Genomic DNA, 23,455 nt, shown 5'->3' with positions numbered 1-23,455 from the left:
CTTTAATTGTCTCTTAATATATCACATTACTTTCTCCTCTTTAATCTTTGTCTCCATGTTCTAGAATGCACAGAGAGGTTTTTCCTATTTAGTTCATTACTATGTCCCTGACTCCTGGAGCATCCCTACTAGATGCTCAAAGCCACAAACCAGTCTGACCATTTCTAGAAGACATGGCCCCATCAGACTCACACCAAATGCTTGAGGTTCTTGGTAGTGAGACAGGCACTTGACTTGGATGCTCCAAGCAACACTAGTACAAACTGGAGCTCTGATAAGATTAAAGCCTTATCAAAGCTACTGTTCTCACACTAGTTCTATATCACCTGAGGTGCTTTAAAAAATGAATACCAATAAGCTTAGCATTGTGGTGCATGTCTTGGATTCCAATTCTTTTTTTCTTGTGTCTTTAATTAATTAACTAATTCATTAATTAAATTCCATGTGTATGAGAGTTCTGCCTGCATCCACCCATATCATGCAATGCCCATACAGGCCAGTAGAGGACATCAGGTCCCCTGGAACTGGAGTTAATAATGGTTGTTAGCCACCATGTGGGTACTGGGAACTGAGTCTGGGTCCTCTGCAACAACAAATGCTCTTAACTGCTGAGTAATTTCTTTTAACTGCTCTGATTTTCTTGGTTTTTTGAGACAGGGTCTCTCTGTGGCTCTAGCTGGCCTGGAACTGGTTATTCAATAGAGGCTGGTCTTGATCTTCTGCTTGCTTCTGTCTCCCAAATCCTGGGATTAAAGGCATGTTCCACCACATAATTCCAACTCTTAGGAAGCAGAGACAGAAGAAACAGAGTTCAGGGTTATTCTTGGCTACACAGTGAGTTTGAGGTCAGGCTGGGCTGCTTGAGACTCTATCTCAAAAAGTTATGAGCATACATATGATAATTCTTTAACTTCATAACATTCATTTGTTCATTGGTACAAAAGTTGCTATACTGGGTGTTTTTCCACATTCAACAATACAAGAAAACTTTATGATATTTTCTTTTCTCTGTTTGTCATTTAAGCTAGCCTCAATGTAAATGAATATGCCAAGTGCACACACACACACACACACACACACACACACAATCCTAACTGAAGAGTAAATTTAATTTAATTCCATGAAAAATAAAACATAAAAATGATCATAGTATTTCATCTAGTCATGTTCAAAGGAGTCCTATGCTATTTTATATGCAAGTTAGTGGCACAGTAGACTGAGACAATACTCTAATACATGTCCAATTAAAAAACATTCAGTTAGGTGTGGTGGCACACACCTGTAACCCCAGTACTTATGAGGATGAGGTAGGAGGATTATGCGTTTGAGACCAGCCTGTATTGTATAACAAGAAAAAAAAATCTCCATTTTTTTTAAGGCAACAAGAAAAAATAAAACAATGAAAGAAGTTTTATACTTGACTTTGGAGTTCTCAGAAGGCCTACCTGAAATCCCACATAAAAGACTTTTGCTACAGACAAAAATCTAAGAGGGAGTCATATGAGGAGGTTCCCAGGAGCTTGTAGGATGGTCATGCACTTCCTCCCTGGTTCCTACAGTCTTTCTGCCCCCTCTTCCTCAATGGTCCCTGAATCTTGAGTGGGTGAAGTTTAATAAAGGGGTCCTGTCCAAGGACCATCATTTAAGACATGTCCTTGAAATATGCTTTCACTGAAGAAGTGTGGAGACCATTAGGGGCTGAGACATAACATCTTTTCAGAACTAACAGGAAGCAATGGAGTCATCATGAGTTATAGATGGCCTGAGATATTCTTTCACTTAATGATGATGATGGTGCACAAGAGTGATGGGAAGTCTTGGCCAGGGACATTCTGAGGTCCTGGAAGGCAGGAAAATTCTCAGTCACCTCCAGGAGCATTGGATCAACTTATTTCCTTTGTGGGTATGAGACACTAGTATATTCAGCTTTGAAAGGAAAGCATTACTTTGTGTCAGGCACTTCTGGGCAGGCAAAGTGGGCTCTAACTAAACCAGGCCTGCCTGGGTAGTCTCTTTCCCATCTCCCATGCTTTGGACCACACCCCTCCCATAGATGTGGCTTCTGCAATCTACTCTTCTTTTAGTTCCTGCATCTCAGAGTCTTGGGTGTCAGATGGAAACTATTAGCTAAGATTTCAAATTCCGGAGAGCCTCGTGTTTAGTGCCATGGACTATGAAGGGAAATCTACACTGTTTGACCTGTGTAATTGTTCTGCTTTTAGAAGTGGAATGACTTTCTAGGATACTAACTTCAGTCTACCTTTTTACAATATTCTTTGCCTTTAAAAATATCTTCATGGCATAATTTGTATTTTAAGGACTCATGTATAAGGAAATACATTTGAAGCAATCTAGATCAACATCTATTCCTAAAAATAATTCTAACAAACTTGCCAGCTGATGAAAATTTGCCCCTCTGATGACATAGTCATTTCTCTTGATCACAAATCTAACTGAGGCCAGTCTGCCTCACATGTGTTGGGAAAGCAGAGAAAAGCCATGTGTGTTGACAGGTTTTGCCACATTAAAGTTTCAAGCTGTCTCAGCAACAAAAGTTTGGGTTAGAGTGGGTAGTCCCAGCACTGACACTTCAAGGCCAGCTCACACATTCCTACAGATGAAGGATCTCAGACTGTGGAAAACATTGTTAGCTGGAAAAAACAAATTACTTTCTTTCTGCTGGCTACTGTCCAACATCCAGGATTTTTGGTGGGGGGGAGTCCCATGGATCTGCTTGTTGCTCAGGGCCCCATCTGTTCTTCGCATGGCAACCATGATGCTCTGAGCTGCAGAGACTCACACCATATTCATAATTCTGAAATGGGAGGCAGCTGCTCCTACAGGCTCCTGGCTCTCTTTTATAGGGTTGGGAAGGGGCTTTGGCAAACTTTGTGGTAAGGCTGTGTAAAAGGAGCAGCTAGCTGTTTTCATTAGACTGGAAGAACACTTTTCATAATCAGGGGAAAAGGACATCAACACTTTGGGAAGAACAACTGTTAAAAGTGTCCCCTAGAATCACTCTTAAAAAAGATTTAATTTTATGTGTCTCTCTAGTGTTCTCTTTCTGTATGTGTAGGGGTGTGTGTGTGTGTGTGTGTGTGTGTGTGTGTGTGTGTGTTCACATGCATGTGGGTGTCCATGGAGGCCAAAAGAGTGTGGCAGATTTCCTGGAGCTGGTTACAGGCTGATGTAAGCTGCCTGACATGGGTTCTGGGAACTGAATTCTGGCCTCTGCAAGAGCAGCAAACTCTTTTAACCTCTGAACCATCTCTACAGTCCTTAAAATTACTCTTCATAATATTATTATTTAATTATTTGGCAATTTCATGCATATATAATGCATCCTGGACACTCTTTTGCCACCTTCTCTTCTCTCCTTCCACCCGCGTCACACCTCCCTCCTACCCCTGACTCTATACTTGGTCCTTACCAAGACTCATGGCTTTTGATTTTGTTGTTCAACACATTTAATTTAATTATATTAAAAGCTGGTATAAATGAGGAGTTGGTATTTAATGGGTACAGTTTCTGTTTAGGAAGATGAAAATTTTCTGGACCTGGATGATGGTCATACTTGCACAACAGTGTGAATGTGCTTGGTGTTGCTGAACTATATATTTAAAAATGTCTGTTTTCCACGTACAATTCCCAGCACCCACATGGTGGCTAACAACCATCTGTAACTCCAATACCCTCTTCTGACCTCCTCAGGCATTGCATGACTCTGGTGCACTTACATACATACAGGCAATAAGCTTTTACACATAAAATGAAAATAAATGATATATTTTTTAAAAATTAAAATGTCTCATAAAAGAGACAAGTTTATTATGCATTCACCAGTAGAAACTTAAGAAGAAGAGAGGGAGGGAGGGAGGGAGAGAGGGAGGGAGAGAAGCAGGGAGGGAGGGAGAACCTATACAGCAGAAGGGGTCCCAGGAAATAGGGCACCATCAAGCTGCTAGTCTGGAAGTTTTTAAGGACTTTATGGAAGAGACTGGGGTGAGGTATGGCAAGAGGGTTAGTATAACTGGCCCAACCGGGTGTCCAGCATTTCACCACTTTAAAAAATTAATTCTTTAGATTAGTATACAGAGTAATGAGTTTCATTATGGCATTTTCAGACATCTTGCTACATTTTCACAAAGCTTTCCACGGAAGCCTTCTCTCGGTAAATGAGATTTGGCAATATCAGGGACTATCACAAAAAACTTAGCTGTGAAAAACTGATGCACATTGGAGATAATCCCTCAGATGCTGTGGACTGCTGGGCCAGCAAAAGCAATCAAAATAAACAACTACAACAACAAACCAGAACAACAACACATTTTCTCTTGTTGAACAGTACATTTTCATAAGTAACTTATTCTTTGGTATTTGTTCTTGGAAATGAAGAAAATTTCTTTCATTTACCAGTATATTAAAAGAGAACTTAATTTTCAAAGCAAGGAAATTTTATTGGAACACCAAAGAGTGTCATAAAAGAAAGTTATGGTGTCTTTCTTTGGAATTGTTAAGTCTGTAATTGGAGGAGTTGCTTCAAGGAGGGAAGGAGCAGCACAATGCCCACGACCAGGAAGAGATGGAGCAGGAAGAGGAAGAAGAAGAGAACGAGGAGTAGGAGGAGGAGGAGGAGGAGAAGGAGGAGGAGGAGAGGAAGGCCAATGATACTGGGAGACTCAGGAGTGAGACAACTAAGGAAACTTCTAACTAAACTGGATAGTTACCTACTGATTTATTTATTCATCATCATTTGGCCACAAACTCCCTATTAAAAAACCCTTCTAAAGAAATGCTTATAAAGAATTCGGACAGCCTGGCAACATATAAATATCAACAAAAGCTGGAGAAGTTTGTTCTGACTTGCATTCACCATCTTATAAATAAATAAATAAGAAGTGAAGTAGCATCTGCGTTAGAAAACTTTCTGGTTTGTCAGAATGGAGATACTCAAGCAGATGGTGCAGGAAACAGAAAAATCCTGCAAAGTCCATGCCACCTTGATGCCAGTCACTCTCCCATCTATCGTAGATGCTTTTCTTCCTTTAACAGCAGTGAAATGGTGGGGCTTTTGGAGAGGGGGGTGTCTTAGTTTAGTGCAATGGCTTATTCCATAAGCGTTTCCCAAGCTTTTACCATACAATATTTTTCTTCATATTATTTTTGTCCATATACTACTTGTAGTTAATAGTTTTCTTTAAATAGTTTACATTTTTATTGCTCAAATATTTATCCAAACATGAAACTTCATCTTTTGGTTATGAGCCTGAGTCTTTAACAGCTGTACCAGCTCTCCAGACCCCAAATTTCATGTTTTGTGGAAACAGAAAAACTAGTTATAAATCTATCAAATAATGGTTCTGATGTGCTGGCTATGTTTTTTTATGTATATGGGTACTACCAGCAAAGTTAAAAACAGTTATACTCTTATTACTTGAAATACTGATGGTAGATGAAATGCAATTGAGGAACATTGGTTTAATGAGTCTACCAAATCTTTTACTTTCTACTAAAGAATTTCACTAATGGGCACAGGCTATAATTTTCTATTTTATGGAAGAACAAAACAGTGGCAGATTATTGAAAGATTCAGTAATTGCAAAATAACTTATCATCCACTTCAATGGAGCTTCTATACTATCAATTATCACAGCAACCTTAATAAGTTAGTAAAGTATTGACTGTTAGTGTTGATTTGCACATGAGGAAACTCAGGCTCAGATAGGTCATGTAACCATGCCCCAGGCTCTGCAACCAAGACAGAGACAACTCACTGTTCGATGCTTTGGCTTTCCACTAGACTATACTGTGTGTATTAGTTACTTTTCTGTTGCTGTGATGAAATACCATGGCCAAGTCAATATATAGAAGAGTGTGTTTGGGCTTACAGTTCCAGAGGGTTAAGAATGCATCATGGTGGAAAGGCATGGCAGCAAGTGGCAGGCATGGCAGCAGAGGCAGGAAGCTGAGAGCTCACAATTTCAACAGCAAACAAGAAGCAGAGCGAGAAACTGGAAGTGGGGATGACATACCTCCTCCAGTGAGGCCACACCTACTAAAGATTCTATGACCTTCCCCACCACACTGTGCTAACTCCAGAATCTGGAAAAGTCTTTCTACGTCACCCTTTAGTAAGTTCAGGAAATATCTCACCCTTGGAGCTGCTATATATGATGATGCATTGATCCTGACAGACACAGAATTACCTGATATATTTATAATGTGGCTTTTCTGAGCTTCTCTTTCTATTTAATGGCTCTATAGTGGCTTATCATTTAATGCAGTTATCCTTAAAACAGCTTCAATGCCTTTCCCCCTTTTTTTCTCCCTGTACATGTTCTTCCAGGTGTAGATTGATAGGCTTTATGAATGGTAAGGGAAAAGATAGAAGACAGTCTGCAGATGCAGGTATACCCTTTCAAAGTCCCAGAATACATTATGTTAACTAAAAAAAGGACCTTGTGACCATCAACACTAAACAAATACTCTGTAGATGTCAAGGAGAAATATACTGTGCTGCTGGTCCAGAGTTTGAATCTAGAACTTTCCAATGTATAAAACAGGAAGTTTTGCTTTTAAAAATTCTTGCTATTGCTTTATTACTTACATTTGAAAAGGAGTCATAGAAAAGTTTGTTAAGACAAAATGCAATAAATCCCCAATGCAGACACTAGGTCTCCTTTGTGTAAGCAATTCATTGTTGTTTAGAATGTGTACATAATCACAATAAAGCTTATTATTGTTACCTCAGGATCTCAGCAGGTAATTATTAAAACATCACTGAATGAATTTTGCCATATATATGTGTATATATATATATATATATATTTCCTTAGCTGATCTACAATATCTTGCCTACATCCAGTACCCTGAAAATCTATGAACTGCTATTGACTTGTTCAGCCAATGAAAAATGTCAGAACATATTATTTCAGAATGTGTCCCCCATTAAAGAGAGATTTCAGTGCCATCCATCCAAGCAGATTACATTTACTATACAAAGCACGTTAAATAATATGAGGTGGTTGTCAATATGTCTTTTGTGAGAACAGAATAAAAAAGACATTTACAGCACTTTATTATTCTGAGAATTTGCAAGAATTCTTTGCTTGGCCAAATAATCAATCTCCTAAATCTTTTCCTAGTCTTTTCTCTGTACTTCTTCACAAAATCTAATTTTATCAAGAAACATGCTAAGCCAGATTCCTGTACTGCTGAAATCTAATATCTCAAAGCTTTATGTGACTGAGTTCTTCAATCTCTACCATCCCGTAAGTGACATGTGATTACTTTGAGTTGCCTCCAGTAAGAATCCTGGCAGGTCAGTTCAGTTTAGCCAGAATCCTTCTTACCCCCATGTTACCACCTATTAATTTTCCATGTCACAACTCCATGTAGCTCTTTGATTCTTTATTCTTCCTTGGCCATACTGTATTCAGGCTGAGAGCCTTTCTGCTCCATTGCAAAATCACACTGTGGTGGTTCCTATGTTCATCATGATGTTCTTGAACAAAGTATGCCTTACTGTGCTTAAACAAGTGTCATTGAATATTTTTGTTTAATATAATTGTCCACAATATTTATTACTCAAGATATAGAGTTATAAAAGGAAAGACACAGACAATGGCATAGTCTGTTAGGTAGTTTACAGTCAGAGCCTGCACAAATTTAATACTCTCCTATTACCCCTTGCCAAGGAATTGAACAGGATGCAATTTCATCTCAGATATAACAAGACCTAGGTAGAAGAGTCAGAAAAAGATCAACAAATGAGTATAGTTATGAGGCCAGAAATACAAGGATCTCATTTAAAATGCTATGATGGCAGTGGGGATTTCTGAGTGAGGTGGCAGATTAGAAACCAGAGCATTGGTCTACGCCATACCACCCTGAACGCGCCCAATCTCATCTAATCTCGGAAGCTAAGCGGGGTCTGGTCTGGTTAGTACTTGAATGAGAGCAACCTCACCACTGAAACTTGGTGGAAAAAAAAACCCATCAAGATAATACACAAGAAGCTCTTATCCTGCAGGAGACAAGGTCTATAAATGAATTTATGAAGCCAGGGAGATCTCTGCAGGGAAACTTGTGGGAGAGCCAAAGATCAGGGCCCAGCTGAAAGCCTTCTCAAATTAGGCTACCCAAGGGAGAGCAGAAAAAACTTCAAGGAAAGGGCTGCTTCTCACATCTACCAGACCCACATAACCAGAAGAGTTGGGGGTATATGTGCAAGGGTCTGAGGGAACTACCAGGAAAGGGCTTAAAACATCTCCTTCCTTCTCCACCAAACATAGAGGCAGCAGAGATCAAAGGCTCCCATTCACCCCTCCTCCCCCAGTACCAAAGGGAGCCTCCCTGAGTCTTAGGGCTCTGAGAACTTCACCTTTTAATGCAGTGCAGCGGTGCATTCCATAAGTGCTCTTGTATTTTCTATTATTTAATCTCCACTCTTGTATGTGTATCTCGTGATGGTCTTGCTCTTGTCCGTTTATTGCTCAGATAGGTTTTAGGATTGCTGTGTATGATTCTTCACCCAGTCTACTACAAGCCATTCATTACTATGCCCTTCATCCATATCTCATATACTTACACTCTGATTTCTACGTTTTCCTCCTTCTCTCATCCCATCCCCTCATCTTTTACCTATTAATTTTAAACTTCCATAGCTTTAATAGTCTCTAAAATCTGTGGGTCCCAACTTTCCCTCTGGGCTACTTTATTCACCTTGATTTTTTTCAACTTCATCTAATATCTATCTTTGTTCTTGCTGGACATGGTGGCACACACCTTTAATCCCCGCACTCAGGAGAAAGAGGCAGGCAGGTCTCTGTGAATTGAAGTCCAGCCTTGTCTACATAGTGAGTTCCAGGCTCACTGGGGCTACAGGGACACCCTGACTCAAAAAAGACCAAAAATAATTACTTATCCCTACTCTACCCATCCTACTTCCCTCCCAATCCTATTCTTATTAATCAAAATCCCAGTATATTCCACATTATCCTTGGCTGTTTATTCTCCAACAGTTATTGAAGTGAGAGGGGCCACTGTTGTTAATTGGCTAGCACAACATTTGAATAGTGGTGATATCCAACAACTGTAGTGTATTCTCTCAGTCCATACCAGACACCCTGGGCTCCTGGACTGAGGAATTATTTTCTGAATTATGTACTTCAACTCAATCCTATCCAAGTCTCACTTGAACATTGACAATATTTCAGCTGAAAGATTATAGCTGATAAAAATCCCAAGCAATGATTTAAGGACTGTTCCACAAGATGGAACCCATGCCTGGCACTGTTATTGTGACAAAGAACCTGTGACTAGATAGGTCATAAGCCCTAGGAAAGAATCTGCTACTATTATTTTGCTAAATGGACATGGTATCAGGTTACTTTCTAATGACTTATTGCTATACCAATAGATAGTGCATTTCTCAACTGTTATTAGAGAAATTTCTTTTTGGAATAGATGATGATTAACACAGAAATCCACAACTGGTCAATGTGCAGAATATAAGAGACTGCAGAGTGCTCAGCCCTAAATGGGACATCTATAGTAGACCTCTCTCCACAAGGCCCAGGGACCATCATAGAAGAGAGGATGGGAAGATTGTATGATTTAGGGCTGGTAGATGAGTGTTTTCTGGACACAACAGGGCAGTAGCACATAAGAATTCAACAGTTCTGACAGCCTGCACAAGACCTCAGCAAGATCAAGCCCCATGAAATCTCACAGTGGAAGGCAGTCACAAATTTCACCCCTATTTGAGGAGCTATTGACTGTTGATAGCTGCTGAGAGAGTCAATATTTTAAGGGTGTCTCTCCTGGTAGATTGATCACACTCCAGTGGATGGCCCCAAGCCCAGGATCACATGGGCAGCACAAATTGGACTCCACAGGTTATTTTTTAAAAAGAGGACATGAAGTTGGGGGAAAGGAGGTAAGATACATCTTGGAGGAGTTAGGGAGAGGAGTGGATGGTGAATATGAAAAAAATATATTGAGTGAAATTCCTAGAGAATTGATAAAAATATTCTTTAGAAAGAAGAGGACATGAAGGTGGGAAAGGGAAGAATTTAGAGAGGGTCTGAGAGAGTAAGAAGGGGGATTGTATCAACATCATATGATCAAGATACACTGTATGCATGTGTGAATTTGTCAAATAATAAATTTAAAATATTGAAAAATACTATGATCAGTTGGCTTACACAGAACAGAGCAAATGCTCCCAAATTCTGAGTAAATAATCATGTTATAAATAAACGATGCTACAGAAGGAAATATCAGCCGCCCTTTCTGGCTCCGCTGCCTAACTGGTGGCAGATCTATACTCTGTAGAAAATACTTAGGACAAACAATTGAAAAGTTATTTGGGGATGTCTGTACCTGTTTCAAAGCTATTCGAGAGGTTTCCAAACTGCAAGGATATGAGGAACCAACATTCCAGAGAGAAAGGGAGGTCTTGGGAATGGGCTCAAGATTCCCTGAGCTGCTTCCTCCTTTAGACATGTGACAGAGAAACCAACAACCTCACTGAGGTAAGCAGAAAATAACTGTCGTTCGAGATTGCCCAAAGAGCCAGGGTTGAGAGGGCCAAGGTTTGTGAGAAAAGAAGGATAGAAAAGAGAGCCCATCACTTGCCAATCTTCCGTTGAGACACTAAATTCTTAACTTGAAGAGATCAAGAGTCAGGACATTAAATGCAAACAAAGTAGAGTTTCCAGCCATCTCACCAGTTAAAGACAAAAAAATTTAAATTCAGGAAAATTAAGAGGACAATTCCTAATTAAACTCTAGACTACATTCTTGGAGAATATGTCCAGAGTATAGGCAGAACCAGAGGTGGGCCCAGGAAGGCAGAGCTGCAACCCTACCTCAACTCTCATCCTCTGTTTCAGAGCTGGTAGAATAGTCTCTGGAAGAAAACAGCACGATGGAAGGGTTCTGTGATCTTTCATTTACAACACCTAGAATTCAGTCTAAATTATCATAGATTTTAAGAAACAGGTGTGTGTGTGTGTGTGTGTGTGTGTGTGTGTGTGTGTGTAAGCAGACAAACTCCACCTGTGGGAAATAGGCAACCCATATATGGAGTTATCACATGAGGCTGTAAAATAACTATGATTAATAATTAAATTTTGTGTATATAATAGTAAGTTTGAGGGTTTGAATGTAGCCTAGCACTGTCACTCTTGCCTAATTTATTCAAGGCCCTAGGTTTAATCCCCAGGACTACAAAAACATATATGTGGGTCAGGAGTGGTAACACACGCCTATAATCCTAGCACTTGGGAGGTAGAGGCAGACAGATCTCTGTGAGATTGAGGCAAGCCTGGTCTACATAGAGAGTTACAGGCCAGCTGGGGCTACAGGAAGAACCTGTCTCAAAACATCAATATGTAATATATATATTATATATGCACATACATATGTGCATATGCTTATATAAGTGCATAAATACACATATAAATGCAAGAAAAGGGATAAAATGGTGAATTTCACTATTGAACTTGAATATATTAAAAAGCAGACAAACAGGTAAAGAAAAGGGTTTCGGAAAAGTAGAGAAAGGACCTTTGAAAATCACTTCCTCCACAAAAGCAATGAGAAACTGGCAAAAACAAAACGATCAACACCAACTTTATCAGAACTGTGGCGATTAAGTAACTGTTGCAATGTCTCAAAAGTTCCTGTTCAAAAAAAATGAGTGGATCTTGCTAAGAACAGTGGCATTTTGCTCACCCTAGACCCATCCGCGTTTCTCTGTGACAAGATTGAAAATGAAGTGCTTTGCCACTACATCTGTGAGGAGCAGTAGCTGAGCAGTCACTGAGCCAGAACAGGCATGGAACTTCCCCAAATCTCTGGATAATTGGCATTATTTGACCCGTTTGGCAGCTAAACCCAAAAGTTCTGTTGACAGTGCCTGTTTGTATTTAAACTGAGATGATATATTGATACACACACACACACACACACACACAATGACTTGACATATTTATAATGTGGCTTTTCTGAGCTTTTCTTTTCATTTATTGGACATGTATTGACCCACCATCTAATGCAGGTGTCTATGAAACAGTTCGTTTTTTCTCCCTGTATGTGTTCTGTCAAGTGTAGATTGGCAGGCTTTAAGCAAAGGAAGTGAAAAGATAGATCTGATCAGAAGCAACTTGATGGATGCTTTATCTTGGACCCAAGCCAATTGCTGATCACTTTGTTCTTCAAGGTGGAAGCTTCTCTAGTCACTCCTGGCTTGAGCCTCTGTAGAACTGCCACCCAGAGATGCAGTAGGAGTGGGGAGTTGGTGCTGAATGGGCACATATCTCAGGCCCATTGGGGTGGGAGTGTATGGAAAAACTTTTTCCCCTTTTCCCCTCTAGTTGATGATCAAGAGACATAGTTCAATATGGCTTCTTAGATGGCCCACGATCTCAAGTAACTCATTAGACATAGCAGTGGCCATGCCAAGGATGCCATCTTCCCATCAGCTCTCCTCCCTTTTTTATTTTATGGTGTCATCCCCCACTCCTGCTGTTTTGAATCATATCTTCAAGTACACTATCTCCATAGAAGTTACCATTTGAGATTCTACTTTGATGGAATTCCTGGTTGGCAGTATTGTGCATGCCAGCCAAGTATCATAACACAGACTTCCTGAAAGCTGCTCAGTTACTTAAAGGGCTTCACATCGCGTCCCTGCTGTTTCTTTATCCTGGCAAGCTTCCTTGCTCCTTACCATTCCTGATGAACTCGGACATATCCTTCAAGACACTCCCAGGGAGAGATGCCACCCTGCATTGTGCCATCATTTTTAGAACTTAACCTTTATTACTTTACGTGTTATAGTTCTGAGGCATTTGGACATTATTTGGTATAGAATACAAATTTTGAGTGCTCATGAGATATGGAATGAATCAAGATCTTGTGAACCCTGGACTGTGTAATATTAATGACGATTCCTAGTTCTAAGACATTTGACTCTTGTGTTCATGTAATTTCCAATATTGGTAATTTTCACAGTTAGTTGTTTGGGGGTTTGGCAAGATGCTTCAGTGGGTAAAGGTACCTGCCACCAAGCCCGACAACCTGAGTTTAATCCCTGGAAACCACATGGTAGAAGGAGAGAACTGACTCCTACAAGTTGTCCTCTGACTTCTGCTCACACATCTACACACACACCCACATACAACCACACGATAAATTGTATGAAAAACCTCAATCAGTTGTTTTAAAGAAGTTTATGCTTTAGTTTTTGAATGGGTCACACTTGCCACCTTGGATCTGAGAGTCCATATATTACCCTCATTTATCTCATACTGTTAAGAGACAAGGAGAAGAGAAAGCCACTCTTCCACGTGGCTACGGTGAATAATTGGAGTCTGGGATGCAATCCTGGAGTTAAACTCACAATATCGGAATATGGACACTAGACATAGCTTAGAAAATGTAGAAATGTAGATTCTTTCTATTAAATTAATTTCTAGGGAAGACTCCCAAATGCTATTGGTTTGATTATAATCTTACTAGGAGAAGACACTGCCTTCCCTTGGCGAGAAAGGCATTCTGGGTGAGTTTATACTGCTACGTAGAAAGTTGTGACATTCACATACATGCTATATGGGCCATGTGTGGCATGTTAGTATCATGTAGGTTGGGAGACTCCAGTGAGGCAGTGTGAACAGCACATGGTCACAAACAAACCTGAAATTCAGTCTCTACTCTGCCAATTGATAATGTGTAGCTCTGGACGGGTACTAACTTCTCCACACTTCTATTTCCCTGCCTGAAAAACAGGGCCCTTCACTTACTTTATAGATTCTAGTAAGGGTATAAAGATTCCCAGCACAGAGCCTATGAAGAGTAAATGTCCAGTAAATGATCACTAGCTTTATTATTTACTGCAGCAAAAGTAATTTTAAGAACTAAAACAAGACACCTCCAATCCAATGCTGTATAGCTCTAGGTACCTTGGGCATAATATAGAAAAATGTGTTTTCTTACTTGCATTGTTATGCACTGGAATAAAAAGATAGATTGCAAAAGATTTTATTAGGTAAAAATCTGGACGGCGTCTTGAGAATCTTTTGGAATTTTATATTGAAGCAAGTGGAATAATTTACTTTTAAAAATCAGCATTTTCTGTGCTGTGCACCAGAGAACTTAATTTAATGCATCAAGTATTCATTCAGAATAAATATGGAACACACTAAGAAGTTTTTGAATTCATTTTCTTGCTGTTTCACCCTATCCAGCTGAAACATTCTTTTACGTTTTCAAAGAGACAGAGCAAGCCCAACCACAACATCTTCTTCAAATACAGCCATAACAAGTTAGTGAACATATGTCCCCATAGCCCAGTAATGCTGTAAGGAAAGGAGTAGAACGCTGGGTGACTTCATGTCTACTGTTCATATTTTTGCTAGATTTTCATAGATTTTTAATACATGAGGAGGAGGTAGGACACCATATATAAGTCAGACAAGCTCAGATTGTGGCATAAAGCCACGAGGAACAAGGGCAGGCTCAGGCTGTCACCCATTTAACTTGAAAGCCTTTGCTCTGTTCCTTTGATGTTCAGCCATGACACTAACTCCTTGGAGGGAGTCTGCTATAGGTTAAATAACATCTAACATCTCTCCAAAATACATCTGTTGAAGCTCTAAGCCCAGTACCTCAGAGTGTGTCTGTATTTGGAGATGGGTCTTTCAAAGACGTAATTTTAAAAGGGATTTTGAGGATAGACTTTGATTCAATACAACTAGTGTTATGAGAGAGAGAGAGAGAGAGAGAGAGAGAGAGAGAGAGAGAGAGAGGGAGAGAGAGAGAGAAAGAGAGAGACAGGTTGAAGAGATGGCTCAGTGGTTAAGAGCACTAACTGCTCTTGCAGAGGACCCAGGTTCGATTCCCAGCACTCACATGGTGGCTGGCAACCATCTGTAACTCCAGTTCCAGGGGGTTCAACTCCCTCTTCTGACCTCTGTGGTCACTGCACAATATTGGTGCACTTACATGCAATCAATATACTCATATACATAAAATAAAAATAATAAATAAAAATATTAAAAAAGAAAAGAGATAACAGGGATAAGTTGGCACAGAGGGGAGGCCATGCGTGGACACGGCAAAGAGACAGCTATTTGAAAGCCATATAAAACCAGCTGTGTTGCTACCTTGAGTTTGGATCCATCTCTGAAGTTAATAAGTAAGGAGCTGTAATTATTCTGATTTTTCTAGATGACAAAACTGAGACTTGGCGATTTGAAATAAGTGCCTTAAAATCTCATACTCAGTGAGTGGAGTATGCTGGGTTAGTCTAACTGTAAAGCCCACAGGCCTGTTCTAACCCCGGCCTGGTACTTCTCTTTCAGGAGCAGCCCCTGCTCTCCACAGCTTACTGCTTTGGTTCTGCCTGTCTCCCTTACCTATGGCATTCCATGATTTTCATTATCCAGAATACTCCCTTGTGGTCATCTTCTGTAACATGCGTATATCTTTGATGGTACCTTATCATACCTCTAACTGAAGCCTTTTTATGTCCTTATAAAAGATAAACTGTCAACCTTCTTCTAGAAAAAATGTTCAGACACGCAACATTCAGATTATAATAGACTAGTTAAAATTATTTCTCCTGAACTTTTCTCTACTACTCTTGTAATAAAAAAGGAATCTCCCAACAATCCCATTTTCTGGGGAGTTTTTGTTTGTTTGTTTTGAAGCAGGATCTTGTAATATAGCCCAGTTTGGCCTAGAACTCACTATGTGGTTCAGGCTGGCCTTGAATTTGTGATATTCCTGCCTAAGTCTCTCAAGTGCTGGGATTATAGATATGTGCTACCATGCCAGTTACAGGAGGTCTTGCTAAATAATAATTATCCTTATATTTTTCAAAGGAGCCTTAAGTAAATTCATTCATTCACTCATTCCATAAACATTTTTGCATGTCAATCATACATAAGGCTTAATATCAAGTATTGTGGTGATTCAACAGTGAGTTTTACCCTGCTTTCAAAACATTGCTACTCAGAGGTAATAAGATTCAGTTTGGCAGGATGTGGTCACATATACCTTTCGTCCTAGAATTCGGGAGGCAGAGGCAGGCAGATATCTGTGAATTAAAGACCAGTCTGTTCTATATATGAGTTGGAGGCCAGCCAGGGTTACATCATTAGAATCTGTCTCAAAAAACAAAACAGAACAAAACACATACAAAACAAAACAACTCAAAGCTTAGTTTGGAGATTTTCATTAGAGTTATTCTTTTCTGCAAGGTTCAGTATTGAAAGTCCATGAGGCTTTACCTTCTATAGTCGCTTTCTTACCATGATAGGAGATCCTGTCTGAGACTGGAGAAAACACAGCACAGAGAGGAGGAGAGAGGGGCAAACTGTCTAATAATTATATAGTTTTTATCCCTTGCTTTGAGCTGTACCTGAAGTTAGCACTATCTTGGCCTTTTCCTGTTTCAAACTTCAGTAAAGAATTCCCTTTCCATTTAAGGCAGTTTGAGCTCTGTTTTCTGTATACGCTATCCAAGTGGTCTTATCATATATGACTTCTATTTGCCATTTTAATTTCCTCATACTTTTCCAGGTGAGACCTCACAGAGTCTCAGAACTCTTTTAGAATTCCTACTCAGTACTGAAAGTGGACATTTGGTTTACTTCTGGACCAATGAAGAACCCTTCTCTGAAGCAAGACTCTTCCAGGATCTGCTAGAGCATCAAGAGAAAGAGAAAAGTCAGTAACAGGATCCGGCTGCACCTTTTAGCTGGGAGTGCATTAGTTTCTGAGACCCATGGACAGTCTCTGGAAAAGTAGTTGGAAGCAAGTGCTTTTCAAAGAAAGCCAAAATTTTCAGAAAAATCTGGCTGATTGTATAGAGGTATGTACCTCAATATGCAGGTGCCCAATGGAGAGGGATTGTTATGGAGGGTTAGGCAGAGTGGACACAAAAAGAAGGGTATACTGCCGAAGTTCTGACCAGCCAGTCAGATGTTTGAATATCTGTCATAACAAAGGATGGTCAATAATCAAGAGAATTTAAAATAGCACCAAATATTTTAAAGTTCTTTTCTTTTAATCCCTCCTCTCCTTATCCTGACTAGAGGATGATAGCTTGAAAAGCAGAAGAGGAGGTGAAATAAAGAAGATGGAAGACTAGAAAGTCTTCTCTTTTATCATCCCCAGAAAAGGAGGTAGGCCCAAGCTGAGCTCAGAAAATTTGACTGAATGAGAAATGGACGTTTTGATTTGGAATATAAGATCCCTTAACATACCTGTGTTATTAATGTCATATTACTTCAACAGGACTGGGAGCTAAGGGATTTGCCAGAGAGTGGGGAGAAAAATCTTCAGACTATAAATGAAGTGAATGATGGAAATAAAAAAAAATAAAGATGTTTGTGATTGAGTTCTACCAATTTTGGCTAATTCAGTAGGCAGGTTACATATGCTATAAGTTGCTCCATGGTACTAGGTCATGGGTTTATCTTAGGGGTGGTCATAAGTACAGCGGAGTGTAGTCTATCCCCTTCTACCTTCTTTTCTAAAATGATCCTGGAGATTAGTACTCAGGATCTCTGTGAGTTTAGTTCAAGGACAATTTTGTTTTGAAACAAATGTAATACTTTGATCCAACTGGTATACCAAAGTATGGCAGACATATTTTACCACTGATATTCTGTAGTAACAAGAAAAAGACCAACTTTTAAGTTTTCCTATGTGGTTTATACACTTCCTATTGAAAATGCACTCCTTAGCCAGGCATAGTGGTATGCATCTACAGTCCTAGCTCTCAGGAGGAGGCAAGAAGACTCTGAGTTCCAGGTGCTCAACAAGACCTTGTCTAAGACACACACACACACACACACACACACACACACACACACACAGAGAGAGAGAGAGAGAGAGAGAGAGAAGAGAGAGAGAGAGAGAGAGAGAGAGAGAGAGAGAGAGAGAGAATGAATTCGCCACCTGATTGCCTAAGCCTCCAGCTGCTTGCTCCCCCAGGTTTCATCCTAAGAACACTGTGAATCAAATTTCACAGGTGATATTTCTTTGTTTCATCTATAGAAAGAGTCGAACTTGTCTGCATGATCCCCATCTGCCAGCACATTTATATACTCAGCATCAGCCTTACCTCCAATTTTTATTAACATCTTTCCCCTCACTTTTGTTCCTCTGTTATTATTTTTAAAGCAATTCCTAATTTAATTATCTCTGTAACAATATACATTAAGCAATATTATAAACAGAAATGATGACTTTCAAATATACCTATTACAAATTTTGTGTGTAGAATCACATGTAGTTCATTCTAGACACAAGGCATGAATTTGCACATTTCAAATTGTAGGATGCTACTTTAGCTCCTTAGGAAACAGCATCATGTGGCATAACTCACCTACCCCAGTAGTGTGATCTCCCTTCGGTCCTGTGTAGGAAGTGGGAGTGTCTCCCCTTCCTCTGTGCCAGCTTCTCCGGTTTCTTTTGTCCTGTGTAAATGCACATTCATCTTGATCGAAAGTGCATTCTCCAGGTGGAGGTAGAAGTCTCTCTACAAGGAAACATCAGGTGTTGCAATTGCTGAATGCAACATGGTTCCCAGCAGCCCATTCCACATGTCTAAGAGGTGTCTGGTCATATGCCAAGCATATGTAGAGGCAGACCCCCACTGGTGGCCCAACGAGCCTTTGCCTCCAGCTAGCCTGTTCCCAGTCATGGGTCCTGTCATGGTGACAGAATTAGAGATCTAGATCTGAAACATTGGGACACTTTAAGTAAGACATTTTTTTCCCCAGCTTGGGATTTATTTGTGTGAATGCGCTAAAAAGCTCTGAAAATTAGAGACAAACTGCCTTTATGAAAATACAAAAAATAATAAAATTGCATAGTGCAGGGGTTTTCTTCAAGAATGCAGGACAAGTGAAGGGTGCCCTAGTAACAGCTCTACAGCTGCTCTGGAGGAGGAGGAGATGGGAGAGAAGTAAACTTACTGCTGGAGGCAGAGCTGTGGAGCACAAATGGCTTCCCTCCTCTGTGCCTCAGAATTCTTATCTGTGTCATGGGAATATTAAGGGCAACGACTTCATGGGATTGAGAGGGCCAAACGAGATGATGCATGTGAAGTATTTGGAACATTGGAATTATTATTAGTAAATTAAATACTAGGAACTGCTATTTTTACTGCCAAAGTCTGATTTTCCATTTCTAGACACAAATATTTGTTTTGTTTTTTTTTTTTTTTTTTTTGCACTGAGGATGGAGCCTAGTGACTTGCACATGCTAGACAAACACTTCACTACTGAGCTAAGTCCCATGACAATAGTTGTCTGGTCTGTTTTAATGTAATATTTTTATTAACTCTTTGAGAATTCCATACATGTATACAATGTAGTTGTAATATACTCACCCTTCATCCCTTAAATTCCCCAACCCTTTGTCTGATGTTCTTTTAAAAAAATCTGTAGAATGTTGTCTTTAACAACAGTAATTATTATTGCTAGAGTAATGCCATCTCCAAACTTAGTGGGGACTTCTCCTTTGGGTAAACTTTGCTATACCTCCCAACATCCATATTCTTTTTTTTCTTTTTTTTTTTTTTTTCGAGAACTGAATCCAGGGCCTGCGCTTGCTAGGCAAGCGCTCTACCACTGAGCTAAATCCCCAACCCCTAAACCATATTCTTAATAAATTTCTGTAATAAATAGCCTGCCATTTATGTCTCTTTTGCGTTATTTGACTTCATTTTATTTTGGACACAGTACTAGTTAACGAGGCCTCACTCCCTCTCCTACTTCTTGAACATACACACTCTTGTTGCTATTGTCCTCACGAGGGCTCAGAAAGCAAGGAAATTCACACAGAACCTTGTGTCAGTGTCCTCCCCTTGAACTAGGTCTCCAGGCCAAAGAAATTCTTTCAATTGTTCTCCAGTGTAAGACTGACACTATAATTGGTCTGTTTGTAAATAAATGAATATGGAGGTTCTAGGATGTGATGTGATTGGATTAAGACCAGCAATCTAGGTTGAGGTGTGCATTTATGCACGGCACGTTCCATCTAGCACACCACTAGCTACCACGGTGTCAATTTCACTATTGTCAATGCTTGGTTTGAGGTAGGATGAAAATACAGGGGAAATAAAGGGACATGATGATGGCAGGAAGCCATCTCTAGAGTCTGGTTGAAGTCTCAAGTCAGCCAGGAGTGGAGAGAGTTTGGCACAACTTGAGAGATACTTTGAATAATAATTTCGAAACAGTAGTCTAGTCCACTATGCTAAGGCCTGTATGTTTAACTTTACTCCTTTCTCAGATGCAAACATGTCACTTTCTGAAAATATCACAAACAAGAACATGAACTTTGTTTGCAGACAAAACATGTAACTCCCTTGCGACTAATATAGTATGGAATTCTTCATCCTTTGTTTCTTATCAGCCTGCAATCCTATCTAGTGCACATAAAAAAATCCTCTAGTCTTATTTATCAAAAAAGAAAAATTCCTTAGAAATGCTTTCAATAATTATAACTCCAGAAGTCACTAAAACTGTACATACAATTATTGTTAGATAGTACGTAAGTGAAACTCTCTCACTGTGGGAAGCCCCACAAGCATGTCTTAGGTATATACTGCTCTTTACCTAAGCATCTCTATTTGTGCCCTGACACCAGGCTTCAAGTCACATTAAAACCTTTTCTTAATAAGTTTCAACCCTTAAGTTTCGTACTAATGTGTTCTGAACTTTTTTGAGGTGCAGAGACCTGAGTGAAGGTTTCTGAAGGAACTCAGAGTATTATAGGTGACAGTGTAAGGCTGTGCTGCCCACTCCCGTTACCACTGCCCCGTCTATTGTTTCATTCTCACTTAACTGACTTAGGAAATACCAACTTTATTAAACATTTAATATTATCTAACAAGTATTTGTGAAATAACAATGCTATCTATTACTTGAAATTGGTCATTCTCTAAGATCACAACAATAATGATGGTACTAATTAAGATAGAAGGTATTTTTTAAAGCTGTTTTGTGGCAGTTCATAAGCTATGGATATATATGTATTGTCCCCAACATTCAGTTAGGCATTGCTAACTTCCCTTATAATGAGATCAAGGGGGTTAAGTTACATGTACAAAGACATACAGAATGCTAGAGTCTTCATTTCTAACTTGCAGAGTCTACTATAAAGCTCTACAGAGAGGCATTTTTGTAGAGAAAAGCAAGGGATAGAATAGCATAGATCAAATGTCTGAAGTTCTAAAGGAACCAAAAGTGGCCTTCATAGGACAAAGATACACAGCTGAAATGACTCATGGTTCTCTTACCTGGAGACTGGCAGTTTCCCAACTGTATTGTAATATCATCCAGGGCTATAAGCCCACAGTCCCAAAAACTTTTGCATAGGCTCATGAAAACCACCTGCAATTCATAAAATAAAGTTATGAATTCTCTTAGCTGAGAATTGGAAACGCTTACAACTTGGAATTTACTCAGCACAAAAGGCCTGAATAGGCAATTTAAAACATGCCTCACAGTCCATGTGAATGAAGGACACAGTGGCATGTATGAAGAATGGTTACTGCTGGTTTATGACCACGGAGCTACATTATTTTAAGCAAAGTCACTTCATAATAATATACTACTTATACAAGTGCAGAAACTAGAGAAAGTCTTTAGAGACTTGATGGTGAGGGTGAAGAGAGTAAGAGATTAGCCAAGTGAAAGAGCAGGTTTTACATATTTCCCTTGATAATCCCCAAAGTGCATCTGGTGCTGATGGTTTTCCAAGCAGTTTTCAAACATCTTCAGTGCAAACACTACTGATTGTTTTGGAAACGACTGTATGGCAACGTGTATTATTTATACTATGAACAAAGACCCAGTGACTGGCCATCGGGAGACTTATGTTCCATTTCTAAGACAAAGATCTATGTCTCTCGCTGGTATCATTAATAAAAAAGCCCTGTGGGTGGTTATTTAATCAGTCCAACATTTTTATTGTTGTATGTAAGGGAAAAACAAATCCATACCATGAATTATTAAATTCAGAGTGTGTGTGTGTGTGTGACAGAGAGAGAGAGAGAGAGAGAGAGAGAGAGAGAGAGAGAGAGGGAGAGGGATAGGAGGGAGAGAGAGAGAAACAGAGAGATAGAATTAGATCTTGATTTCTTCCCATTAGGCCAATTTAAAAGGCTGTTTTGAGGCTGAAGAGATGGCTTAGTGGTTAAGAGCATTGGCTGCTCTTGCAGAGGACCCAGGCTCCATTCCCAGCACCCATATGGTGGCTAACAACTGTCTGTAACTCCATTTCTAGATGCCTTCTTCTGACCTCTGAGGGCATTGCATGACATGGGTACACTTACATACATGCAGGCAATACACTCATAAAATAAAAACATCAATAAAAAACATATTTTTAAAAAGTTGTTTCAGACATGATGCCCAAGGAGCACTTCTTAAAACCTGTGTATCGCATGTTCCTTGTTCTTGTAGTTCACAGAGCTGCTTTGCATGTATAACACTGTTTAATTAGCGCAGGTTGGTACAGTCCATCACAACTGCAATCTCATTTCAAGTGAAGATGAAGGATGATGTAACAGAAGCTACTTATGACTAATGACGAAACTTGACTTTCTAGGTTCTAACATTCCAAATGTTATGGCTTAAAACTTTTTTGTTTGTTTGTCATTAGTAGGGTTCTCTTGCTCATGATGATCAGATTTACTAGGAAATAGGAATTTGTTTTGATAGCGTCTCCCATAGCCCCAGCCTGCGTGTAATTTACTATATAGACCAGGCTGGCCTCTATCTCACACATATCCTCCTGCCTCTGCCTCCTGAGTCCTGGGATTAAAGGTGTGCACCATCACACCCAGCATTAGAATACAGGATTTTAAAAAATATTTTATTTTTTATTATTTTTATTTTATGCGTATGAGTGTATTGCCTGCATGCATGTAAGAGCACCCATGTCATTTAATGCCCATGGAGGTCAGACGAGGGCATTGGATCCCCTAGAACTGGTTGGAGTTACAGATAGTTGTTAACTGCCATGTAGGTGCTGGGAATTGAACCTGGGTCCTCTGTAAGAGCAGTCAGTGATCTTAACCACTGAGCCATCTCTTCAGCTCCATATAATACAGGATTTTTTTTAAAAAAGAAAATTTAAAATCATATGACAGCTTATCAGTATACAAAATATAAAGTAAAGCCAGGCGTGGTGGCTACATAGTGAGTTCCAGACCAGTTGGGACTAAGGCTACAGGGGGACTTTGTCTCAAAAAGACCAAACTAAACCAAATAAAACAAAGTGGGAAACAATTATAAAGTTTCCTAAGCCAAGGTCTTGTGGAGTAATTACTGATTGTATGACGTAGGAATGTTTATTGCATTCATATCGTCTTATATAAGCAGGATAGTTGAGAGACTCAACATTTATGTGGATTTATGTA

The 23,455-nt window shown here is 39.6% G+C and overlaps 1 protein-coding gene across 1 annotated transcript in view; it reads right to left on the bottom strand.

Annotated features, from left to right (window-relative positions):
• Positions 1–23,455, bottom strand: part of Mamdc2 (MAM domain containing 2) — a 162,205-nt gene that overhangs the window by 13,132 nt on the left and 125,618 nt on the right. Inside the window, exons 10-11 of the mRNA XM_008842749.3 lie at positions 21,329–21,422; positions 18,407–18,559 (exon numbers count right to left, since the gene is read on the bottom strand). Coding sequence (XP_008840971.1) covers positions 18,407–18,559; positions 21,329–21,422 — 247 coding nt within the window. The remainder of the gene's footprint in view (positions 1–18,406; positions 18,560–21,328; positions 21,423–23,455) is intronic.

This window comes from Nannospalax galili, unplaced genomic scaffold, assembly GCF_000622305.1.
Source record: "Nannospalax galili isolate Female #2095 unplaced genomic scaffold, S.galili_v1.0 scaffold761, whole genome shotgun sequence".
In the NCBI taxonomy this organism is placed as follows: domain Eukaryota; kingdom Metazoa; phylum Chordata; class Mammalia; order Rodentia; family Spalacidae; genus Nannospalax; species Nannospalax galili.
Note: the sequence above shows the minus strand (reverse complement) of the source record. Positions and strands in the feature narration are given on the sequence as shown.